The sequence below is a fragment of the Marmota marmota genome, unplaced genomic scaffold (genome assembly GCF_001458135.2).
Source record: "Marmota marmota marmota unplaced genomic scaffold, marMar, whole genome shotgun sequence".
Classification (NCBI taxonomy): domain Eukaryota; kingdom Metazoa; phylum Chordata; class Mammalia; order Rodentia; family Sciuridae; genus Marmota; species Marmota marmota.
Genome location: NW_026000229.1, coordinates 35,466,947 through 35,493,585, shown reverse-complemented (window position 1 = coordinate 35,493,585; position 26,639 = coordinate 35,466,947). Strand labels below are relative to the sequence as shown.

The following is a 26,639-nucleotide window of genomic DNA, read 5'->3' as shown; positions in this document are numbered from 1 at the left end:
ATTAGTAGTATCAATATCACCTGGAAACATGATAGAAATGCAGATTGTCAGGTCCTATCCAAAACTTACTGAATCAGAAACTCTGGAAGCTGGGCATTGTGGAGTGCATCTATAGTCCCAGGTACTTGGGAGGCTGAGGCAGGAGGATCACTTGAGACCAGGAGTTTGAGACCACCCTAGGCAACATGTTAATGCTATTTAAAGAGAAAAGAAACAAAAACAGCATGAAACAATGGAAAAAACAACATGAAACAATCAGAAATCTACTTTAACAAATTTTCTATAGGTAATTCTGATGTGCACATGTTTGAGAACCAGTAGTTTAAATTGTTGTGCCTACTTTTGCCAATTTAAAGATTTCATTATAGAAGTCTCTATATCTCAAAATGAAAGAAAATCCCAGCTTTAAAACAAGAATTTATCATAAGGTATATTCATTTTGAGCAATACAAATTTGATAAACACCAGTACAAGTTCATTTTTGTTTTTTTAAAGTTTTTAAGATGAGAAAATGTTTTTAAAATATATAAAAGATATAATAATACTCTAATGACTCATAAATGAATTCAGCAAAGTAGTGGAATATAAAATTAACACCCATAAATCAATTGTATTCCTATACACCAATGACGAATCCACTGAAAGAGAAATTAGGAAAACTATCCCATTCACAATAGCCTCAAAAAATGAAATACTTGGGAATCAGCCTAACAAAAGAGATGAAAGACCTCTATAATGAAAATTACAGAACACTAAAGAAAGACATTGAAGACCTTAGAAGATGAAAAGATCTCCCATGTTCTTGGATAGGCAGAATTAATATTGTCAAAATAGCTATACTGAGCTGAGGCTGTAGCTCAGTGGTAGAGTGCTGCCTAGCATATGTGAGGCACTGGGTTCAATCCTTAGCACCACAAAATAAAAGTATTCTGTCCATCTACAACTATATTTTTTTTAAATAGCTATACTACCAAAAGTGCTATACAGATTTAATGCACTTCCTATTAAAATCTCACTGATGTTTTTCATAGAAATAGAAAAAGCAGTCATGAAATTCATTTGAAAAAACTAGCCAAAGAAATCCTCAATAAGAAAAGCGAAGCAGGAGGCATCTCAATACCAGACCTTAAATCATACTAAAGAGCTATGTAGCAAGAACAGCATGGCATTGGCACCAAAACAGACATGAAGACCAATGGAACAGACTAGAAGACATAGAGATAAACCCCTATAAATACAGTTATCTCATACTAGACAGAGGCACTATAAACATACATTGGAGAAAAGATAGCCCCTTCAGCAAATGGTGCTGGGAAAACTGGAAATCCAAATGTAGCAGAATGAAATTTAACCACTGTCTCTCACCTTACACAAAACTCAAGGTGGATCAAGGACCTAGGCATTGGACCAGAGACCCTGCACCTACTAGAAGAAAATGTAGGCCCTACTCTCCACCATGTTGGTTTACGAACTGATTTCCTCAACAAGACTCCGAAAGCACAAGAAGTAAAAGCAAGAATCAATAAATGGGACTGTGTCAAACTAAAAAGCTTCTTCACGGCAAAGGAAATAATCCAGAGTGTAAAGAGAGAGCCTACAGAATAGGAGAAAAATCTTTGCCACCTGCAGCTCAGATAGAGCATTAATCTCCAGGATATATAGAGAACTCAATAAACTTAACACCAAATAAACAAATAACCCAATCAATAAATGGGCAAAGGAACTGAACAGACACTTCACAGAATAAGTAATACCAATGGTCAACAAATATATGAAGAAATGTTCAACATCTCTAGCAATTAGAGAAAAGCAAATTAAAACTACACTGAGATTTCATCTCATTCCACTCAGAATGGCAACAATCAAGAATACAAGCAACAATAAATGTTGGTGAGGATGTGGGGAAAAGGGCACACTTATACATTGCTGGTGGGACTGCAAATTGATGCAACCACTCTGGAAAGCAGTAGGGAGATTCCTCAGAAAACTAGAAATGGTCTGATAGGTGGATACTAACACACAAGAAGTTGGGAGTGGGGAGGGCAGGGAGAATATAAATTCATTGGATTAGACAAAGGGCATTGAAGAGAAGGGATCAGGGAGAGGAACAGGAAAGACAGTAGAATGAATCAGACATAACTTTTCTATGTTCTTATATGAATACATGACCAGCAAAACTCCACATCACATACAACTGCAAAAATGGGATCATAATTAGAATAGTTTATATTCCATATATGTGTAATATATAAAAATACACTCTACTGCCATGTATACCTAAAAAGAACAAATAAGTAAACAAATACTAGGAATGGAACTACCATTTGACCCATTTATGCCACTCCATATGTGTATATATATATATATATATATCCAAAGAAGTTTAAATCAGCATACTACAGTGATGCAGCCACATCAATGTACACACAATGGAATATTACTCTATCTTGAAGAAGAATGAAATTATGGCATTTGCCAGTCAATGGATGGAACTGGAGAATATCATGCTAAGTGAAATAAGCCAATCCCCAAAAAAACAAAGACCGAATGTTCTCTCTGATATGTAGATGCTAATCCACAACAAGGGAAGTTGAGGAGGGGCAGATAGAAATCTGTTGGATTAAGCAAAGGGGAAAGAAGGGAAGGGAGCGGGAGGAGAATAAGAAAGAGTAGAATTAATCAGATATAACTTTACTACATTTGTATATGAATACACAACCAGTGTAATTCCACATCATGTTCAACCACAAGAATGGGATCCTAATTAGAATAAGTTATGCTTCATGTATGCATAATATGTCAAAGTACTCTCTACTATAATGTATATCTAAAAAGAACAAATTAAAAAAAAATAATACTCTAATGAACTCTGTGACTCTATCAGCACATCTCAACAATTATCAGCTCATTATTGATCTTGTTCACCTATACTCTTATCTACTTCTCCCCTCCCTGCACCATGGTATTTCATGTATAAATATGTCCAGTATAAATTACTAAAAGATAAAGACTGTTTAAAAACACAACCATGATACTGTATCACCCCTGAAAAAGTTAATAGTATTCTGTTTTCTCCAATTTGTTACACATACATCCATTCGTTTGGTTCAACTGAGAATCTAGACAAGGGTCATACACTGAAAACTGAGTTGTTTCTGCCATCTCTTTTACTCTGTAGGTTTCTCCCTATGCCCCCCCCCCTTTTTTTTTTCCTTTACAATGTGTTTGCTTTGGAATCTGGATCTTTGGTCCTATAAAGTTTCTTCAGAATTTTTGCTGTTTGTATCCTTTTGGTATCATTTAACATATTCTTTTGCCTACCCCAACAGTTTCTATAACTAGTAGGTAGATTTAGAAGTGTGATAAGATATGAGTCTTGTTTTTTGACAAGACTACTTCAATAGATGTTTTGTGCTTTTATCAGGATGCCTATAATACTTGGTTGTCTCTTTTTGTAACACTGACATTGATCAGTACATTCTAGTGTTTGTACCCTTATCTAATAGTGTGCTGGCAAATATTTAACAACCAACTTGAGATAGGTTATGGGGGTGCCAATTTTCATAGTATAAATATTCCTACCATGATTAGTTTTAGATACCAACATAATGCTAAGTAGCCCATAAAATTTCCTAAAAATTTAACAGTTGGCCCTCGTAAGCCAGTGAAGCCACCTCTAACACACTGCTAACAAATATATATATAGTAGAGCCTCGTAAAAATCTCCATCAATTTTTCATCTAAGGGGTTTTAGCAGCCATCAATGACTTTTGCCAAGTTTCATTTTTTTCTTTAGCTATAAAATGGTGATATTCAAATCTTTCTCTGTATGATAGAAGTATTAATCAGAATAGTCTTACAAAGGAAAAAAATCCCCTCATCTATTTAGTTCCTAGATATGGAGTTCATAAGAAAAATGCAGGATAAATTCTTGATTCTTTCCCATACCCCACTTTTCTAAACCATTTTTCAGAATAATGAGTTAATTCTTTAGCATCTGCCAAAGGTCACTAAGGGGAATCATTTACTTTTTGTATCATTATGAATTCTGAGCCTAAAATGTATACATATTTAGATATTTATTTATATATGTTTATTTATTTGATGTTTCTTTTTTTTTAATATTTTTGAGTTGTTGATGGACCTTTATTTTATTTATTTGTATGTGGTGCTGAGAATCGAACCGAGTGCCTCACGCATGCTAGGCAAGTGCGCTACCACTGAGCCACAACCCCAGCCCCTATTTGATGTTTCAATCCATTGCATTTATTCTTTTGATACTCAAATTGGTCCATGTTTGGCTAGTGGGAGCTTCTTCATGTTGACCTCTAAGTTCTTTGACACAATCCTAGTATTCTTAATTAGTTTTTTTTAGTTTCTGGTATAACAAGATATTCTAAGTTCTTCTGCATTTCTTACTCAAAACCTGGAATCAGCCATTTTTCTAAGAAACACTGCTTCCTTTTAGTGAAAAATGCTTTTTTAAGAGTCTATACTAGTTCTGCTAGCTCATTGCTTTTATAGGTTTATTATTACTACTGGGCCTTTTCGGTGAACAGAGGGAAAAAGATTTCTTTAAAAATAAAAGTACAGGGCTGGGGATGTGGCTCAAGAGGTAGCGCGCTCGCCTGGCATGCGTGTGGCCCGGGTTCGATCCTCAGCACCACATGCAAACAAAGATCTTGTGTCCGCTGAAAACTGAAAAATAAATATTAAAAAAATTCTCTCTCTCTTTCTCTCTCTCTCTAAAAAAAAAGGATCTAAAATTCTGTCAAGGGGCTGGGGATGTGGCTCAAGCGGTAGTGCGCTTGCCTGGCATGCGTGTGGCCCAGGTTCGATCCTCAGCACCACATACAAACAAAGATGTGTCCGCCGAAAACTAAGAAATAAAGATTAAAAAATTCTCTCTCTCTCTAAAAATAAATAAATAAATAAAATAAAATGCTGTCAAAAGCACTTATACGGAGAATCAAAAGTAAGTGATAAAAAAGGTAGCTATTCAACAAGATAACTGATAAAAGTTATTGCAAACTCTCTTGTCAGTTATGTGCACAATTTAGAACATTATATATATATATGTATGAAGTCACTTCTCTGCTGTGCTTATAACTAGGATTCTGCTGGAAGAAGTACGAGTGTTCACCACATATTTTCTGTTCAAGAGAATATTCATCTCACATTTAATCCCCTGGCATCATTTATTCTCCTTACTGACCACTGCATGGTGGTAAGTGAATTCAATTAAATGTTACATGTATTTTTATTGGATTTGGTAAACTCAAAGTTGTAAATAATATAATCATGTATAAAGAAAGTAGAGCCTCGTAAAATTAAAGTTTAGTTATTTGTCTAGAAGAATAAAATGATTTTAAGTTGATTTGAATCAAAAGAAGTAGAGACATGAACAAGTAATTTAGTACCTAGTTCTAATCAATGCCATACAACCAGGATGACTAAGGAAATTATAGGTGCTAATCTGAATTAAAGCTTTTAAGTTTAATTATTCACTACTACTAATACTACTAATGATAATAATTTTTGTGTATTATTTTGATTTTAATTATTTGTTTGTACCATGCTGGGAATTGAACCTAGGGCCTCGTTTATGTTAGGCAAACACTCTACCACTGAGCCACACACCCAATCCAGAATTAAGGCTTTTAAAAGAATATTTCTTTTTTAAAAAAAATATGTGGAGGGCTGGGGATGTGGCTCAAGCAGTAGCACGCTCGCCTGGCATGCGCAGGGCGCTGGGTTCGATCCTCAGCAGCACAAAAAATAAAATAAAGATGTTGTGTCCACTGAGAACTAAAAAATAAAATAAATAATAAACGTTAAAAAAAATCTCTCTCTCTCAAAAAAAAATTGTGAAGTTCCTTTAAAAGAAAAAATAACGTGGAAAATTGGAAAATTAAGAAAAAAAGAAGGATCAACTCTACATCATTTTCATCCCACTGTTCATTATAACCATTGTATTGTTATATGCTTGTATATGAGTCTTTAAAGTAAAATGTGATTTTTTTTCCTTTGGTGGTACTGGTGATTAAACCTAGGGCCTTGTGCAGGCTAGGCAAGGCTTTTATCATTGAGCTATATCCCCAGCCCCTCTAGTATACATTTGTTCTTTTTTGCTATCTGATTTTTTCCCATTGAGGAATTTGTTTTGACTATTTCNTTTTGTATTTTATTTAGAAACAGAGTCTCTCTGAGTTGCTTAGCATCTCACTTTTGCTGAATCTGGCTTTGAACTAAAAATCCTCCTGCCTCAACCTCCCAAGCCACTAGGATTACAGGCGTGCACCATGACACTCGGCATGAAATTTGCTTTTCTCTCTATAATTATACAACATTTCTAAAACTAAATGTGTGAATTTTTCTAAACCATATAATTTTCCAATATCAGTGGACACTGAATGGGCCTTATACAGTTCAACACAATTCTGACACTAACTGCTAGAAGTTAGCACAGACTCCATAGGTTACGAGCTTAATGTTAGAAGACTGCCCTCCTCACCACCCACCATCCCCAATACCAATCATAAGTCCAGATGTCACCTGTGCTTCTGACCAACTGGTTATAAATTAGAGGTTCCCACGGCTTCCTTCCTCAGGTCCAAAAGTTTGCTAGAAAGCCTCCCAGAATTCAGGAAAACCCTTTACTTACTAGATTATTGGCTTATGAGAGAAGAATACAACTCAGGAAGAGCCAAATGGAAGAGATGCCAAGGCAAGTTATGAGGGTTGGTTGTGAATTTCCATGCTCTCCCCAAACACATGCCACTTTCCCAGCACCTCCATGTATTCACCAACCTGGGAAGCTCTCTGAACTCCTTCAGTTAGGGTTTTTATGGAGGTTTTATTATGTAGGCATGATTGTTTAAATCATTGGCTATTGGTGATTAATTCAACTTACAACCTCTCTCCCCTCTCTGGAGGGAAAGGATGGGGGTGATGTGATCACATGGTTGGCCCACATTATAACCAGCCCCCATCCTTAAGGGCTTTTTAAAAGTTCCCTTATTAACATGAACTCAGGTGTGATTGAAATAGGCTTGTTATTAATCACAGAAGACACTCCTTTTATTTATCATTCCAGAGCTTGTCCAAGAACTACAGACAAAAGCCAAATATAACAAAAGATGCTTTATTTTTTTCTGCTACCATTTGAAAAATCACAAGGGTTTTAGGAGCTGTGGCCAAGATGAAAACTAAAATTCATATTTCTTTTTTTGAATATTAATTTTTTTTAGTTGGACAAAATACCTTTATTTTATTTATTTTTATGTGGTGCTGAAGATTGAACCCAGGGCCTTGCACGTGCCAGGCGAGCACTCTACCTCTGAGCCACAACCCCAGCCCTCATATTTCTTATTATATCACAATATCACAGATGTCATTTCCATTTTTGTTAATGAGGCCAGTTTTAAAGTGTTCACTGGAGCTATCCCCATGTATCTAGTCACACTAACATCTTTTTTCTCTGCAGGCCCGGGTCCTTTTTGTGCTGATTGTGCTGATCCAACTCTTCATTCTCATTACTTTTAGGTACCTAGAATACCCAGATCTTAAAGGTTAGTTATGGTTATTTTCATTCTTAGAAGACCTTAAAATATCATATAATGTCCAATTATGAAGTGATATATAACAATATAAATTGTCTTTGCATGAGTTGGTGAGATGCATTCTTCAAAGCATTACTTTTCCCCCATAATGCTCTTATCTTGAAGAGCATCATTATTATTTTTGCTGCTTTATAACAGTAAAATGAAGTTCAGTCAAAATGAAGGTAAAATACAATATGGCTCAGAATGACCAAATATTAATATAAGTAGCTATTTAATATAATTTTTAAATATGAAATGCTTTTAAATAGAAAATAATGTTTCAGATATTCAAAGATAAGGCACTAAACAAAGCCTGAGAAAACTTTTTTTTTCTTTTGTACTACAGATTGAACTCAGGGGCTATACCACTAAACTCTATCCTGAGCCCTTTTTATTTTAAGACAGGGTCTTGCTAAGTTGCTGAGGATGGCCTCAAAATTGGGATCCTTCTTGCCTCAGCCTCCCAAGTTGCTAAGATTTAGGCATGTGCCATGATACCCAGCAAAGCTTGACAGAACTTAAATAATGTATATATAATTTTGAATTACATACACAGGGCAAGCTATAGAACAGTTGCAAAAGAGGTGACTTTTCCTGGGATGCTTCCTTCCCCAGGGACAACTGTCTGTCCCTGTTTGTCTTCTCTGACTATATTTGCCAACTGAACTGACTAGCAGAAAACTGTTAATAAGTTAATGAATAGTGAAGGGAAATTGATAATCATTTGTTTAGATAGCTGCTAAAAGTTTTTCTGAACCTGTATAGGTGTGGGTTTGGAACACTCAAAAGGCTTTTTGTTGGCTGCTTGTTTCTTCCTAGATAGTATCCCATCAATATATCTAGGCTGATATTTTGGATAGTGGTGCTTTCAATGATCTTTCAGTACAGTGAAGCTCCCTATAGGTATGTTAAAACAGAAAAATAACACATTTTCCACTCATGCTTTTTCTAGTAAAACAAATACTTATAAATATTTCTGTGTAAAAGCACTAATATTGACTATTAGCATTAGAGAGTTATAATCATGTAGGTACATCTATATAACCTTTTGCACCAGTTTTCAACTTTTTCCATTATTCACTGCTTACTCTTTGATTCTATATCTAATGACCCTTCATAGGCTAATAGCTAGTAAGTGGTAAAGAGTAATAGTCCTACATTCTTGGTTTGCTTGAAAACCTTTTTCTTTTCATTCCTTGTACTTTACTGCAGTGATCCTCAAATCTGGCAGTATATAACAATCACCTAAGGACATTTCAAAGAAATAGATTCTTAGGCCCTATCTCAGGCCTACTGAATTAAAATGTCTGAGGGAGGGATCTGGGAATCTCTATTTTGAAGAACTTCCCAGGTTATTCTGAAAAGCAGACAGGTTTTAAAAATACTACTTTATATTATAAAATCAAAAATAGAGAAATAGAAGTAGTCATGACCTTTTTATCGGTATTTTTTTAAATATATGACAATAGTGGAATGCATTACACTCATTATTACACATATACAGCACAATTTTTTGTAACTCTGTATATAAAGTATGATAACACCACATTATGCCATCATACATATATTCTTTTTTTTGCATTACAATTCTTAATACACATATACATGACAATTTTTCATATCTCTGTTATATATAAGGTATGTTGACACCAAATTCAAATCTTCATACATGTATTTTGTATAATGATGACCATCACATTCCCCCATCCTTGCTATTCCCCTTCCCCCTCCCTTTCCCTCCCACCCCTCTTCCCTATCTAGAAATAATCTTCCTCCCATGCTGTCCCTCCCTAACCCTCTTTGAGTCACCACCCTTATATCAGAGAAAACATTCGGCATTTGTTTTTTTGGGGATTAGCTAATTTAACTTAGCATAATCTTCTCTAACGCCATCCATTTACCTGCAAATGCCATGATTTTGTTCTTTTTTTAGTGCTGAGTAATATTCCATTGTGTATATATGCCACATTTTTTTTATCCATTCATCCACTGAAGGACATCTAGGTTGGTTCCACAGTTTAGCTATTATGAATTGTGCTGCTGTAAACATTTATGTGGCTGTGTCCCTGTAGTATGCTGTTTTTAGGTCCTTTGGATATAGACCAAGAAGAGGAATAGCTGGGTCAAATGGTGGTTCCATTCCCAGATTTCCAAGAAATCTCCATACTGCTTTCCNCTTATAATCGTTTAATGATGCTGAAAGAAAAAAAGAAACTTGCTTTTCTTTTTTCTTTCTTTCTTTTTTTTTTTTTTTGTTTTGGTACCAAGGATTGAACTCAGGGGCACTTGATCACTGAGCCACATTCCCAGCTATTTTGTATTTTATTTAGAAACAGAGTCTCTCTGAGTTGCTTAGCATCTCACTTTTGCTGAATCTGGCTTTGAACTAAAAATCCTCCTGCCTCAACCTCCCAAGCCACTAGGATTACAGGCGTGCACCATGACACTCGGCATGAAATTTGCTTTTCTCTCTATAATTATACAACATTTCTAAAACTAAATGTGTGAATTTTTCTAAACCATATAATTTTCCAATATCAGTGGACACTGAATGGGCCTTATACAGTTCAACACAATTCTGACACTAACTGCTAGAAGTTAGCACAGACTCCATAGGTTACGAGCTTAATGTTAGAAGACTGCCCTCCTCACCACCCACCATCCCCAATACCAATCATAAGTCCAGATGTCACCTGTGCTTCTGACCAACTGGTTATAAATTAGAGGTTCCCACGGCTTCCTTCCTCAGGTCCAAAAGTTTGCTAGAAAGCCTCCCAGAATTCAGGAAAACCCTTTACTTACTAGATTATTGGCTTATGAGAGAAGAATACAACTCAGGAAGAGCCAAATGGAAGAGATGCCAAGGCAAGTTATGAGGGTTGGTTGTGAATTTCCATGCTCTCCCCAAACACATGCCACTTTCCCAGCACCTCCATGTATTCACCAACCTGGGAAGCTCTCTGAACTCCTTCAGTTAGGGTTTTTATGGAGGTTTTATTATGTAGGCATGATTGTTTAAATCATTGGCTATTGGTGATTAATTCAACTTACAACCTCTCTCCCCTCTCTGGAGGGAAAGGATGGGGGTGATGTGATCACATGGTTGGCCCACATTATAACCAGCCCCCATCCTTAAGGGCTTTTTAAAAGTTCCCTTATTAACATGAACTCAGGTGTGATTGAAATAGGCTTGTTATTAATCACAGAAGACACTCCTTTTATTTATCATTCCAGAGCTTGTCCAAGAACTACAGACAAAAGCCAAATATAACAAAAGATGCTTTATTTTTTTCTGCTACCATTTGAAAAATCACAAGGGTTTTAGGAGCTGTGGCCAAGATGAAAACTAAAATTCATATTTCTTTTTTTGAATATTAATTTTTTTTAGTTGGACAAAATACCTTTATTTTATTTATTTTTATGTGGTGCTGAAGATTGAACCCAGGGCCTTGCACGTGCCAGGCGAGCACTCTACCTCTGAGCCACAACCCCAGCCCTCATATTTCTTATTATATCACAATATCACAGATGTCATTTCCATTTTTGTTAATGAGGCCAGTTTTAAAGTGTTCACTGGAGCTATCCCCATGTATCTAGTCACACTAACATCTTTTTTCTCTGCAGGCCCGGGTCCTTTTTGTGCTGATTGTGCTGATCCAACTCTTCATTCTCATTACTTTTAGGTACCTAGAATACCCAGATCTTAAAGGTTAGTTATGGTTATTTTCATTCTTAGAAGACCTTAAAATATCATATAATGTCCAATTATGAAGTGATATATAACAATATAAATTGTCTTTGCATGAGTTGGTGAGATGCATTCTTCAAAGCATTACTTTTCCCCCATAATGCTCTTATCTTGAAGAGCATCATTATTATTTTTGCTGCTTTATAACAGTAAAATGAAGTTCAGTCAAAATGAAGGTAAAATACAATATGGCTCAGAATGACCAAATATTAATATAAGTAGCTATTTAATATAATTTTTAAATATGAAATGCTTTTAAATAGAAAATAATGTTTCAGATATTCAAAGATAAGGCACTAAACAAAGCCTGAGAAAACTTTTTTTTTCTTTTGTACTACAGATTGAACTCAGGGGCTATACCACTAAACTCTATCCTGAGCCCTTTTTATTTTAAGACAGGGTCTTGCTAAGTTGCTGAGGATGGCCTCAAAATTGGGATCCTTCTTGCCTCAGCCTCCCAAGTTGCTAAGATTTAGGCATGTGCCATGATACCCAGCAAAGCTTGACAGAACTTAAATAATGTATATATAATTTTGAATTACATACACAGGGCAAGCTATAGAACAGTTGCAAAAGAGGTGACTTTTCCTGGGATGCTTCCTTCCCCAGGGACAACTGTCTGTCCCTGTTTGTCTTCTCTGACTATATTTGCCAACTGAACTGACTAGCAGAAAACTGTTAATAAGTTAATGAATAGTGAAGGGAAATTGATAATCATTTGTTTAGATAGCTGCTAAAAGTTTTTCTGAACCTGTATAGGTGTGGGTTTGGAACACTCAAAAGGCTTTTTGTTGGCTGCTTGTTTCTTCCTAGATAGTATCCCATCAATATATCTAGGCTGATATTTTGGATAGTGGTGCTTTCAATGATCTTTCAGTACAGTGAAGCTCCCTATAGGTATGTTAAAACAGAAAAATAACACATTTTCCACTCATGCTTTTTCTAGTAAAACAAATACTTATAAATATTTCTGTGTAAAAGCACTAATATTGACTATTAGCATTAGAGAGTTATAATCATGTAGGTACATCTATATAACCTTTTGCACCAGTTTTCAACTTTTTCCATTATTCACTGNCCAAGAAATCTCCATACTGCTTTCCAAATTGGCTGCACCAATTTGCAGTTCCACCAGCAAAGTATGAGTGTACCTTTTCCCCCACATCCTCACCAACACTTGTTGTTGTTTGTCTTCATAATAGCTGCCATTCTGACTGGAGTGAGATGGTATCTTAGAGTAGTTTTAATTTGCATTTCTCTGATTGCTAGAGATGATGAGCATTTTTTCATATATTTGTTGATTATATATCCTCTTCTGAGAAGTGTCTGTTCAGGTCCTTGGCCCAGTTATTGATTGGATTATTTGGTTTTTTGGTGCTTAGCTTGTTGAGTTCTTTATATACCCTAGAGATTAGTGCTCTATCTGATGTGTGAGGGGTAAAGATTTGCTCCCAGGAGGTAGGCTCCCTGTCCACCTCACATATTATTTCTTTTGCTGAGAAAAAACATTTTAGTTTGAATCCATCCCATTTGTTGATTCTTGGTTTTAATTCTTGTGCTATAGGCGTCTTATTAAGGAAGTTGGGGCCTAGCCCCACGTGATGAAGATTAGGGCCTACTTTTTCTTCTATTAGACGCAGAGTCTCTGGTTTAATTCCTGGATCCTTGATCCATTTTGAGTTAACTTTTGTGTATGGTGAGAGATAGGGATTCAATTTCATTTTGTTGCATATGGATTTCCAGTTTTCCCAGCACCATTTGTTGAAGAGGCTATTTTCCTCCAGTGCATGCTTTTGGCTCCTTTGTCTAATATAAGATAATTGTAATTTTGTGGGTTAGTCTCTGTGTTCTCTATTCTGTACCATTGGTCTACCAGTATCATTGGTGCCAGTACCATGCTGTTTTTGTTACTATTGCTCTGTAGTATAGTTTAAGGTGTGTTACAGCGATATCACCTGTTTTACGCTTCCTGCTTAGAATTGCTTTAGCTATTCTGGTCTCTTATTTTTCCAGGTGAATTTCATGATTGCTTTTTCTATTTCTATGAGGAATGCCATTGGGATTTTGATCAGAATTGCATTGAATCTATATAGTGCTTTTGGTAGTATGTTCATTTTGATAATATTAATTCTGCCTATCCATGAGCGAGGTAGATCTTTCCATCTTCTAAGGTCTTCTTCGATTTCTCTCTTTAATGTTCTGTAATTTTCATTGTATAGATCTTTCACCTCTTTTGTTAAGTTAATTCCCAAGTATCTTATTATTTTTTTTTTTTTTTTGAGGATATTGTGAATGGTGTAGTTTTCCTCATTTCCTTTTCAGAGGATATGTCACTGATATACAGAAATGCCTTTGATTTATGGGTGTTGGTTTTATATCTTGCCACTTTGCTGAACTCATTTACTAGTTCTAGAAGTTTTCTGGTGGAGTTTTTTGGGTCTTCTAGGTATAGAATCATATCATCAGCAAATAGTGCTAGTTTAAGTTCTTCTTTTCCTGTAGTTATTCCTTCAATTTCTTTCATCTTATTGCTTTGGCCAATGTTTCAAGAACTATGTTGAATAGAAGTGGTGAGAGACGGCATCCCTGTCTTGTTCCAGATTTTAGAGGGAATGCCTTCAGTTTTTCTCCATTTAGAATGATGTTGGTCTGAGGCTTAGTGTAGATAGCCTTTATAATATTGAAATATGTTCCTGTAATCCCTAGTTTTTCTAGTGTTTTGAACATAAAGGGGTGTTGTATTTTGTCAAATGCTTTTTCTGCATCTGTTGAGATGATCATATGGTTCTTATCTTTAAGTCTACTGATGTGATGAATTACATTTATTGATTTCTCTATGTTGAACCAACCTTGCATCCCTGGGATGAATCCCACTTGATCATGGTGCACGATCTTTTTGATATGTTTTTGTATTCAATTTGCCAGAATTTTATTGAGGATTTTTGCATCTATTCATTAGAGATATTGGTCTGAAGTTTTCTTTCTTTGAAGTGTCTTTGTCTGGTTTTGGAATCAGGGTGATATTGGCCTCATAGAATGAATTTGGAAGTACTCCCTCTTTTTTTATTTCCTGAAATAGATTAAAGAGTATTGGTAATAGTTCTTTAAAGGTCTTGTAAAACTCGATGTATATCCATCAGGTCCTGGGCTTTTCTTGGTTGGTAATCTTTTGATGGCTTCTTCTAATTCCTCACTTGACATTGGTCTGTTTAAGTTGTGTATATCTTCCTGACTCAATCTGGAATTTACTGATGCCTTTACTATCTTCTATTATATTAGAATTAGAATTTAGGAATTTACTGATGCCTTCACTATCTTCTATTATATTAGAGTATAAGGTTGCAAAATAATTTCTAATTATCTTCTGTATTTCTGTAGTGTCTGTTGTGATATTGACTTTTTCATCTCATATGCTAGAAATTTGGGTTCTCTCTCTCCTTCTCTTTGTTAGCATGGCTAAGGGTCTGTCAATGTTATTTATTTTTCCAAAAACCAACTTTTAGTTTTGTCAATTTTTTCATTTGTTTCCTTTGTTTCAATTTCATTGATTTCAACTCTGATTTTAATTATTTCTTGCCTTTTGCTTTTGCTGCTGATTTGTTCTTCTTTTTCTAGGGCTTTGAGATGTAGCGTGAGGTAATTTATTTGTTGGCTTTTTCTTCTTTTAAGGAATGAACTCCATGCAATGAATTTTCCTCTTAATACTACTTTCATAGTGTCCCAGAGATTTCGATATGTTGTGTCTGTCATTTACCTCTAAGAATTTTTTTTTATATTTATTTTTTAGTTTTCAGTGGACACAACATCTTTATTTTTTTTAATTTTTATGTGGTGCTGAGGATCGAACCCAGTGCCCCGCGCATGCTAGGCAAGCGCGCTACTGCTTGAGCCACATCCCCAGCCCTACCTCTAAGAATTTTTTAATTTCCTCCTTGATGTATTCTGTAACCCAGTGTTCATTCAGTAGCATATAGTTCAGTCTCCATGTGATGCAGGAATTTTTCTTCTTTATTTTATCATTGATTTCCAATTTCATTCCATTATGATCAGATAAAATGCATGGTAGTATCTCTACTCCTTTGTATTTGCTAAGAGTTGCCCTGTGGCATAGTATATGGTCTATTTTTGAGAAGGATCCATGTGCTGCTGAGAAGAAAGCGTATCTGCTTTATGCTGGTTTATATATTCTATATATGTCAATTAAGTCTAAGTTATTAATTGTGTTATTGAGCTCTCTAATTTCTTTATTCAACTTTTGTTTGGAAGATCTATCTAGTGGTGAGAGAGGTGTGTTAAAGTCACCCAAGATAATTGTGTTGTGGTCAATTTGACTCTTGAACTTGAGAAGAGTTTATTTGATGAACATAGCTGCACCATTGTTTGTGGCATATATATTTATGATTGTTATGTCTTGTTGATATATGGTTCCCTTGAGCAGTATGTAATGTCCATCTTTATCCCTTTTGATTAACTTTGGCTTTATTAAAAAAAAAAAACAGGAATTAACAGATCAACTTTATTTGATATGAGTATGGACACCCCTGCTTGCTTCTGAAGACCAGGTGTGTGGTATGATTTTTTCCAACCTTTCACCTTCAATCTGTGTATTTCTTTTCCTATCAAATGAGTCTCCTGTAGGCAGCATATTATTGGATTTTTTTTCTAAATCCAGTCTGCTAGACTGTGTCTTTTGATTAGTGAGTTTAAGCCATTAACATTTAGGGTTACTGTTGAGACGTATTTCCAGCCATATTTGTTTATTTTTGTTATTTAACTTGACTTGGTTTTCCTCTTTGATTAGGTTTTCCTTTAGTGTACTAACTCCCTCTGCTGGTTTTCATTGTTATTTTTCATTTCCTCTTCATGAAATGTTTTGCCAAGGCTGTTTTATAGTCCTGGTTTTTCTAGCTGTAAATTCTTTTAACTTTGTTTATCATGGAAGGTTTTTATTTCATTTTCAAACCTGAAGCTTAATTTTGCTGGATACAAGATTCTTGGTTGGAACCCATTATCTTTCAGCATTTGAAATATGTTGTTCCAGGATTTTTTGCTTTCAGGGTCTGTGTTGAAAAATCAGCTGTTATCCTAATTGGTTTACCCCTATATGTAATCTGATTTTTTTATCTTGTGGCTTTTAAAATTCTCTCCTTATTCTTTATGTTGGGCATTTTCATTATAATGTATCTTGGTGTGCATCTTTTGTGATTTTTGCACATTCAGCATCCTGCAGGTTTATTGTATTTGGATTTCTGTTTCATTCTTCATGTCTGGAAAGTTTTCTGATATTACTTCATTGAATAGATTGCTCATTCCTTTGGTTTGGACCTCTATACCTTCCTCTATCCCAATAGCTCTTAAATTTGGTCTCTTTATGTTATCCCATATTTCTTAGATATTCTGCTCGTGGTTTCTTATCATTCTCGCTGTGCTGTCTACGTTTTTTTCAAGATTATATACTTTGTCCTCGTTGTCTGATATCCTATCTTCTAACTGGTCTACTCTGCTGGTGATACTCTCATTTGAGTTTTTAATTTGGTTTATTATTTCTTTCATTTCTAGGATTTCTGTTTTTTTTTTTTTTTAATAACTTCTATCTCCCTGTAGGTGATCTTTTGCTTCTTGGATTTGTTTATGTAATTCATTGTCAAAATGATCTTTCATTGTCTGTATTTGTTGTATGATGTCTTCCTTAAGACTCCAAAACATCTGAATCATGTATATCCTGAAATCTTTATCTGTCATTTTTTTCTGCTGTAATTCTTCTAGTGATGTATTGTCTTGCATTGTTTGTCGTACTTTCTTTCCTTGTCTTTTCATGTTGCTTGTGTTTCTTTCCAGCTCTGTGAGTCTGGTGTGTTATTGTTTTTACCCTATAGATTTGTAGTGCTCTTGTATAGTTCCAAGATCTCTCTCCTTTGTGGGGAAGGACAATATTAACAGTTCCCAATATCAACAATACATCATCTATGAGCAAGTTTTTTTTTAATACATTTCTATGACTAGAAATGTTGGAAGAAATGTTGGATTCAATTATTATTGAAAATATAGTCAGTAGTTTCATAAAAGGTGTACAGTTTCTAGTGGCATATAGAGAACTGGGGATAGGGCATAGGACGTATGTTAAGGGGAAAACTTGTGAGGGTATGGGGTTAATATATCTTAGCAACTTTGGAGGAGAACTCTAATGGGGGGGTTAGTAGCAGGAGGGATCTGGGCATCTCTATTTTGAAGTACTTTCCAGGTTATTCTGAAAAGCAGACAGGTTTAAAAACTACTACTTTATAGTCTAAAATCAAAAATAGAGAAATAGAAGTAGTCATAGCCTTTTTATAGGTATTGATAAGGGTTTTCTGTTAGCTTCTAATCTTTTGAGGGTTAAGCTTATATTACTAATTTTAAAGTAACATTAAAATTACTTACTAATAGTTTTCTCTGGCTGCTTCCCTTAATAACTACAATACTTAATTCCATATAATTAGCTGTCTAGCTTAAAAGTAATATGAGCCTTTTAAGATGCAAAAAGTCTAGTTTCAAAGTACATTTAAAAAGGTTTATGACAGGGCTGGGTTGTGGATCAGTGGTAGAGAACTTGCCTAGCATGTGTGAGGCACTGGGTTCAATTTTCAGCACCACATATAAATAAATAAAATAAAGGTCCATCAACAACTAATAAAAATATTTTTTAAAAAAAGGTTTATGACAAAGTTTTAAAATAAAGCTTATATTAGTGTGCTAGGTCTGACATAACAAAATATCACAGGCTGGTTGGCTCAAACAATAAAAAATTGTTTTCTCACAATTCTGGAGCCTTGAAGTTCAAGTTCAGGTTTTTGTTGTTGTTGTTGTTTGTTTTGTTTTTTCCTAAGGCCTCACTCCTTGGCTTATAGATAACCACCTTCTCACTGTGTCCTCACATAGTCATCCCTGGATCTGTGTTGTTTGTATCCTGATCTCCTTTTTATAAGGATACCAGTCACATTGGATTAAGCCCACCCATATGACCTCATTTTTACCTCTTTAAAGGCCCTATCTTCAAATACAGTGACATTCTAAGACACTAGGAGTTAGGACTTCAACATGACTTTTGAGGAATACAAGTCAGCCCATGTCAAGCTATTAAAAGGGTTTTCTGCTTTTTTAAAACCTTTCTCTAGATGTTGAACCAAAATGACTGAATTTAAAAAGATATTCATTTCAGGGTTAGGAATATAGCTTAGTGGTAGAATGCTTGCCTAGTATGCACAGGCTCTGTTTGATCCCTGTGAGCACTGGAAGAAAAGAAGTGGGAGGAAGGAAGGAAGGAAAAAATATTAATTTGAATGATATATATAGATAAAGATCTTTATAGTCCACATGTGGGAAAAAAAAAAGAAAGTATAACATTCAGCTCTCAAATTTACTATTTGCCATCTTAATAGCTGAGTCAATTTTCTTGCTCTTGCTTGAGAACTGGACATTTTTTTGCTACTCTTTTTTTTTTTCTTAAAAAACAACTCTCCTTTTGGTATATATCAGTGTTCTGACCTATTGTTTTTTTCACCTCTGATCCTCTTTCTTCCTTTCCTCCAAGATTTTTCTTTGCATAAGCTGCGTAGCACTTCAGTCATCAAGGTTTTATGGATGCTTCCCACATTTTATTGTGTGTGCCTGATTTAACTTACTGAATCCCTAAGTGGCTCTACATATTTCTACAAAGAAACTCCTGAAATACCTCACACCTGCTCTCCTCATCCCTAGTTTGATTCTCCTATGTCTCTCATGGCATCATTATTCCTTATTTTATTTTTCAGTAATCTTCATTCTTCATTCCCTAATGCCAGCATATTATTAAAACCCATTGATTCTTTCTTCAAATGTTTCTTTTCCTTTGAAGGGTTGCCAATGTTATTTCAATACTACCTCCTTTCAGGATTCCCAAACAGACTTCTAACTGTTGCTTCTATATCCAGTCTGTCCATCTAATCCATTGTCTGTCTTCATCATTAGGCAATTATCCTTCTCAGAATTTTATATGTAAGGCTTTTTGGTCATGGAAGTGATCCTATGAATGAAATACCATAATTAAAAATCAGACACCTCTCTACAACCTAGTCTTACTTGACTAGCCATGTCTTCAACCAATTGCTGGAATTCCCAGCCCAGATAATTTTCAATGTTCCCTATACAAACTATGCTCACTTATGCATTTGTGTTTTTGCCCAGGCTATTATGCCTACTTTAAATTATTCTTCTAAACTTATTTAAATATTAGTCTCCTGTATGGCTTACTTGAAATAGTCTTTTCTTGTACCCCTTTCTCTAACCATTCCAAATCATAGTGAGTTCTTGCTTGTCTGAGTCCTATAGTGCTTCCTGATGATTAATTCTTTACTAATTTTTTTTCAGCGCTGGGAATTGAACACAAGGCCTCAGGAATACTAAACAGGCACTCTATCACTAATCTATATCCCCATCCCCAATTCTATACTTAATTAGTCAAGCATCTTACTTTACATAATCACTTAAAATGATATATTTTCTCCTCAACCAGATAAATACTTTGAAAGTACAAGACTAAAAACAAAAACAAGTGAGAGTAATACACACAATGAGAAAGGTTTTATTAGGCTTTGTATAAAATTAATTGTCAGCAGGCTGAATAATGTTATAAGTATTAAATGAGTATGCTGACCTATTAGCAAAATCATAACTTTTTTTGGTGGGTGGTACTAGGGATTGAACTCAGAGGCACTTGACCACTGAGCAACATCCCCAGCCCTATTTTGTATTTTTTTTAGAGACTGGTTCTCACTGAGTTGCTTAGCACCTTGCTTTTGCTGAGACTGGCTTTGAACTCGTGATCTTCTTGTCTCAGCCCCCAAAGCTGCTGGGATTATAGGCGTGCATCACTGCACCTGGCTTCATAACTTATTTAACTTACATTAGGCTGTCTTTCATCAGGACCTGTTTTTTAATTTTTTTTTTGTCTAGTGTGTCACTCAGTGTGCCTGAACTTTTTATCATAATTTTCTGATAACTGGTTTATGACCAGCTCCATGATAAGTAAAATGATAATCTATGGCCACAGATGGAGCTTCTTTGGGTGAAGCACTTATATTTGAGCCTTTTGGCACCATATTTAAGAGCATATCAATTGGGAGAGCTTTAGGGGTGCCTCTCAATTAGAATGACAGAACTGTTTGTTAAGAACGGTATCACATACAAGAAAGGACTACTGGGACAGATACTCATATTTAAGATCAAAATGAGAAATTTTGCTATTTCTTTTATGTACTTTTGATATATTTTAATACATCTCTTGGAAGTTTGTAATTTTGGTACTAAATTCTATGGAAAACGGAGACTTAATGATCCTTTGAACATAGCACTATCTTTCAAATCTACATGAAAATAAAATAGTACAGGGCTGGGGATATAGCTCAGTTGGTAGAGTGCTTGCTTTGCATGCACAAGGCACTGAATTTGATCCTCAGGACCACATAAAAGTAAATAAATAAAATAAAGGTTTATTTAAATAAATAAATAAATAAATAATAAAATAGTACAGACCTCTGGCAGGTATGTCTATTTTCAGTCAAAAATATTTATGAGGGCTGGGGATGTGGCTCAAGCAGTAGCATGCTGGCCTGGCATGCGTGCAGCCTGGGTTCCATCCGCAGCACCACATACAAAGAAAGATGTTGTGTCCACCGAAAACTAAAAAACACACACACACACACACACATATATATGTATATATATATATATATAAAATGTATATACACACACACATACATATATATGTGTATATATATGTATATGTATGAGTTCAATATATTATAGTACATATAGTTCAATGTATATATAGTCTCACAACTAAACCATTTTTTTAAACTTTCTACCCTATATAATTCTTTTTTTGGGTGGGTACCAGAGATTGAACTCAGGGGCACTCAACCACTGAGCCACATCCCCAGCCCTATTTGGTATTTTATTTAGAGACTGGGTCTCACTGAGTTGCTTAATACCTCACTTTTGCTGAGGCTGACTTTGAACTTATGATCCTCTTGTCTCAGCCTCCCAAGCTGCTGGGATTACAGGTGTATGCCACCACGCCTGGCTACCCTATATAATTTTAAGTATATTAGCTCACCAGGATTCTAAATTTAAAGTGGTATCATCTGTATAGTTGCATGTAATGAAGGATTTGCCCCATATAAAGCAGATAGCCCATAATAGTCTTCTAGAAAATGTTGTAAAGAAATTAAATTTTACAAAATACCTAACCACTTCTAAACTCACTTGTACTTTCATTTGTTTGTAGATTCATTTAACAAAAAAATTATTGATATACCACTGTGTCAGATATGATATTAGTCACTAGGGATAATGGATAAGTAAAAGGAAAAGAAGGTATTGGTTGGTCATTAGACCTGTGCTATCTTAGGCAGTTGATCTGTTGGAAAATAAAAATTACATTATAAAAAAAAAGAAATTAAAGTTTACATGTGGTCACTGAATTTTAAAAAATTTGTTCTGTTTAGAACCTCCAAGATTTATAAATTTGATATCATTTTCCCTTCACCTCTTGAGCAAAATAAACATCTTCTACTATTCTATGTTGTTGATGACCCTGTATGTAGTGCTTGGTAAGTAAATTAATAAACTTCAAATTGTAGAGCATTCTGTCAAAGAATATATTGAGATTTTTTAATTTTCTTTTATTTATTCTAATTTGTTATATATGACAGCAGAATACAATTCAATTCATAATACACAAATAGAACACAGTTTTTCATGTCTCTGGTTGTATACAAAGTAGAGTCACACCATTCATGTTTTCATACATGTACTTAGGATAATGATGTCCGTCTCATTCCACTTCTTTCCTACCCCCATGCCCGCTTCCTTCCCCTTCCTCCCCTTTGCTCTATCTAAAGTTCATCTAATCCTCCCATGTTGCATTCCCCATCCCCATTATGAATCAGCATCCTTATATCAGAAAAAACACTCAGCATTTTTTGGGGGGGATTGGCTTACTTCACTTAGCTTTATATTCTCCAGCTCCATCCATTTACTTACAAAGCCATGATTCTATTCTCTTTTAATGCTGAGTAATATTCCATGTGTATTTTGTTTGTTTTTTGTACCAGGGATTGAACAAAGGCACTGTACCCTAAGCCAAATCCCTGGTCCTTTTTATTTTTATATTTTATTTTTTAATTTTTGAGACAGGTTCTTGCTAAGTTGCTCAAGGTCTTGATAAATTGCTAAGGCTAGTTTTGAACTTGTAATTCTGAGCCACTGAGATTATAGGCATGGGCCACTGCACCTGACCTGTTATTGTATTCTTGATAATTGCCATGCTGACTGGAGCGAGATGAAATGGCAATATAGTTTTGATTTGCATTTCCCTGATTGCTAGAGTTGTTGAACATTTTTTCACTTATTTGTTGGCCAATTGTATTTCTTCTTTTGAGAAGTGTCTGTTTAGTTATTTTTCCTATTTATTAATTGGGGTTTTTTTTTTAGTTGTAATGGACACAATACCTTTATTTTTATTTTATTTTTTTTTATGTGGTGCGGAGGATCGAACCCAGGGCCTCACACATATGAGGCAAGTGCTCTATTACTGAGCTACAACCCCAGCCCTAATTGGATTTTTGGTGTCAAGTTTTTTGAGTTCTTTATATATTCTGGATATTAATGCCTTGAGGAGCAGGTGGCAAAGATTTTCTCCCATTCTGTAGGCTCTCTTTTCATGTTCTTAATTGTTTCCTTTGCTGCACACAAGCTTTAATTGATGCCATACCACTTACTGATTTTTTTTTTGTTTTATTTATTGTGCTTTAGGAGTCTTGTTAAAGAATTGTCATTATGTAGTGAACATATGAACGAATGAATTAATGGCCATAGGTCAATAGAAAAGGCTAAAATATATTCACTATATTAGTAAGAAAGAGAAGTACAAGAGAGCATTTTAGAAAAATTTCCATTGAAAAGTGGTTTAGGGAGCCGGAGTTGTAGCTCAGTGGTAGAGCACATGCCTAGCATGTGTGAGGCACTGGGTTTGACTCTCAGCACTGCAAATAAATAAATAAATAAAATAAAGATTGACTGACAACTAAAAAAATATTTTTTAAAACAAGTGGTTGAGGTTTTATTGCTTTAAGGAGTAAATCTCAGGTATCTCAAAAATTAGCTTCAGTAGAATACCTCTGCTTCTTAAAGGAAATGTTAATACATTATATTGAGTTTATTAGTGCAAGAGAATATTTTTTAAATTGTGAGTGTGATGCAGCCTGTTTTTGCTATCTACAAGCTATTGATCTATTCCAAGTATAGCATATATGCAGATAATTTTTGATCCAGAGAAACAGGGGGCAAATAGTTGGTTAAGATACCATATGCAACAGAAATTAGCAAAGGAGAAACACTATGAAATAAAATGCTCATAGATTACTATTCTTGTATCTTCATTATTACTATAAATGAATCTCAGATGTATGTAATCAGGGTGGTAGCTATTTAATCTTCTTTTCTACACTTTGCCTCTCTCAGGACCATGGTTTTTTGGTGAAATTATTGATGGCAAATTGGGTTTCTGCTTTTCCTTTGGGATATTTGTTAATGGACATTTCCTACAAGGTGGTGCAACATTTGTAGCTGGAATTTTCCAGGTAAGAAATTAGATATACAATTTAAGAACATCTTGGCCTTGTTGAAACAATTGCATAACAGTTAAATCCAAAATCTTTTTTAAAAATCTCAAGTCTTAAATTGAACATTATAGATCATCTTTCTTACTTTATTTGTAGGGCAATCTTTAATAACTGATGTTTTGTTTGCTTCCTAACCCTTTTCTTCCACCACTCTTGTGTAAACTTCAAAAATACATTTTGGCATTCAGGGTTGATCAGAGGTAAAAGAGGTTTTTGTTGTTTGTTTCATTGTGCTTTTTCATTGACAGAAAATGAAATAAGGGCTTTATGATAGAATAAGTTTTATACTTTAAGTTAAACCAAAACTGATTATGATAAAGAAGGAAGGAAAATATTTCAGAAGAAGGAAAGGAAAAATATAAACACATGAAAAGGAAATCAGTTATTTAGTAGAAGCTTCACTGGACAAAATTCAGACCTGGCCTTTGTAATGATGTCTTAGCAGTATTATTCGGGAAACACCGACATATTAAGTTTACATTTGATTCCTCTAAAACAAATATATAATTAAGAGATCCTGTTCCATAGCAAAATTCCATTAAAAAAACTTGACAAGTATTTACCTAACAATTGCTTTGTTTTATTCACCTAATGGGGCTGCTGGACCAAAATCTCAGTGTAATTTGAAGGTTTGGAAAACATAAAAAAATATTAATCAAAATGAGTTCAAAAACCTCTTAACAACAGTATAACAAGATTAGCAGGATTAGAGACAGCCAATTAGGGAAAACTTTTACCTAGCAAATACTTACCCCAGTCCACAACATTCTCTGCATAGCAGCATGTAAATAGATCCTGGGTCTTATTCTCTTTCTTTCCCTCCACACTTTGGTGCTGGGGATTGAACCCAGGGTTTCAGGCATACTAGACAGGCACTCTGCTGTTGAACTACATCTCTGGCTTAAGTTCAGTTTTCTGTTATATACATGCAGCCTGTCTCTCAGGAGCACTCTTACACCAAGTGAAACTTATGTCTTACCAAAAGGCATGGGGTTTTTTTTCTATGAAAATGTGTACATTCATATTTTGAGCAATTATAAGTTAATAATGGACTTTATGTATTATCCAGGCTCCTGACTTCCAAATGTATACCTCTGACATAGATATCTTCTCTGTACTTCAAGTGTCTATATACTCAACTGCCATTTTATATATTTCCTTTGATGCATAACAGGCATCTCAATATTATGTCTCTGACCTCACACTTGTGGCTCCACTCCTACTTTCCACCTTGTTCATCATCCTTGGCTACTGTTGTCTTACAGAGCCCAAGACCTCTCCCACCTCTGGACTTTTCATTTGTTCCTTCTTCCTGGAATGCATTTACATTAACTGACTCATTCCTGTCCTTCAAGCTACACAGAGCCTCTCTTTTATTTACTCTTTTGTGATCCAGTTATTTCTTAATTGAATTTATCACAATTTGTAATTCCTTTTTTAATTTTTTCTTTTTCCTGTTAGACTGTATAGCTCTATGATGGATCTTTTTTGACTTGTTCACTAGTGTGTCCCTAACCTAGAGTATCCCTAACCTAGATCCTAGGACAGTGACTGCTACAATAAATATTGTTGAATGAATAAATGAATCACACATCCTTCAAACTATATTATAACATAGATATTCCAATTTATACTTTAGTACTCATCATTCTACCTCAAACAAAAATATTAAGATAAGAAAAAATATACTGATAATACAAGTCCCTCCATTCCACCAAAACAGAATGTATATTCTGGGTGTGTGTGTGTTGGTGTGCGCGCGCACGCATGCACATGCACACTCGCATGTGTGTGTACTTAATTTTAATTTAAACACTGGCCGATATTTACTATATATATATATATATATATATAAAATACTGTACTATAAATTGGAGCTTCAATATAAGTTAAATGATTCCTGTCTTTAAGATGAACAAAAGGACACAACTAACTGTAGGTTGAATGTGTTACAAATAAGTGTGATCAAAGTATATATATATCAAGCTCCTTGATCCATTTTGAGTTAACTTTTGTGCATGGCAAGAGGAGGGGATTCAGTTTCATTTTGTTGCATTTGGATTTCCAGTTTTCCCAACACCATTTGTTGAAGATGCTATCCTTCCTCCATTGCATGCTTTTAGTCCCTTTATCAAATATAAGATAGTTGTAACTTTGTGGATTAGTCTCTGTGTCCTTTATTCTGTACCATTGGTCCACCTGCCTGTTTTGGTACCAGTACCATGCTGTTTTTTTTAGTATTGCTCTGTAGTATAGTTTGAGGTCTGGTATCGCTATACCGCCTGATTCACACTTCCTGCTTAGAATTGCTTTTGCTATTCTGGGTCTTTTATTTTTCCATATGAATTTCATGATTGCTTTATCTATTTCTACAAGAAATGCCGTTGGGATTTTGATTGGCATTGCATTAAACCTATAGAGAACTTTTGGTAATATCGCCATTTTGATGATGTTAGTTCTGCCTATCCATGAACAGGGTATATTTTTCCATCTTCTAAGATCTTCTTCTACTTCTCTCTTTAGGGTTCTGTAGTTTTCATTGTATAAATCTTTCACCTCTTTTGTTAGGTTGATTCCCAAGTATTT

The 26,639-nt window shown here is 34.9% G+C and overlaps 1 protein-coding gene across 7 annotated transcripts in view; it reads left to right on the top strand.

Moving 5' to 3' along the window:
- Tmem62 (transmembrane protein 62) overlaps nucleotides 1-26,639 on the top strand; it is a 45,615-nt gene that overhangs the window by 17,318 nt on the left and 1,658 nt on the right. For 5 of the 7 annotated variants that reach the window (XM_048792987.1, XM_015480753.2, XM_048792988.1 and 2 more), the window contains 4 exons: nucleotides 5,114-5,227; nucleotides 7,487-7,571; nucleotides 21,876-21,980; nucleotides 23,893-24,011. In XM_048792987.1, the coding sequence (XP_048648944.1) occupies nucleotides 5,114-5,227; nucleotides 7,487-7,571; nucleotides 21,876-21,980; nucleotides 23,893-24,011 (423 nt within the window). Of the gene's footprint in view, nucleotides 1-5,113; nucleotides 5,228-6,611; nucleotides 7,281-7,486; nucleotides 7,572-21,875; nucleotides 21,981-23,892; nucleotides 24,012-26,639 lie in introns of those variants that run through there. The other 2 variants (XM_048792984.1, XM_048792985.1) reach the window with 2 other exon arrangements.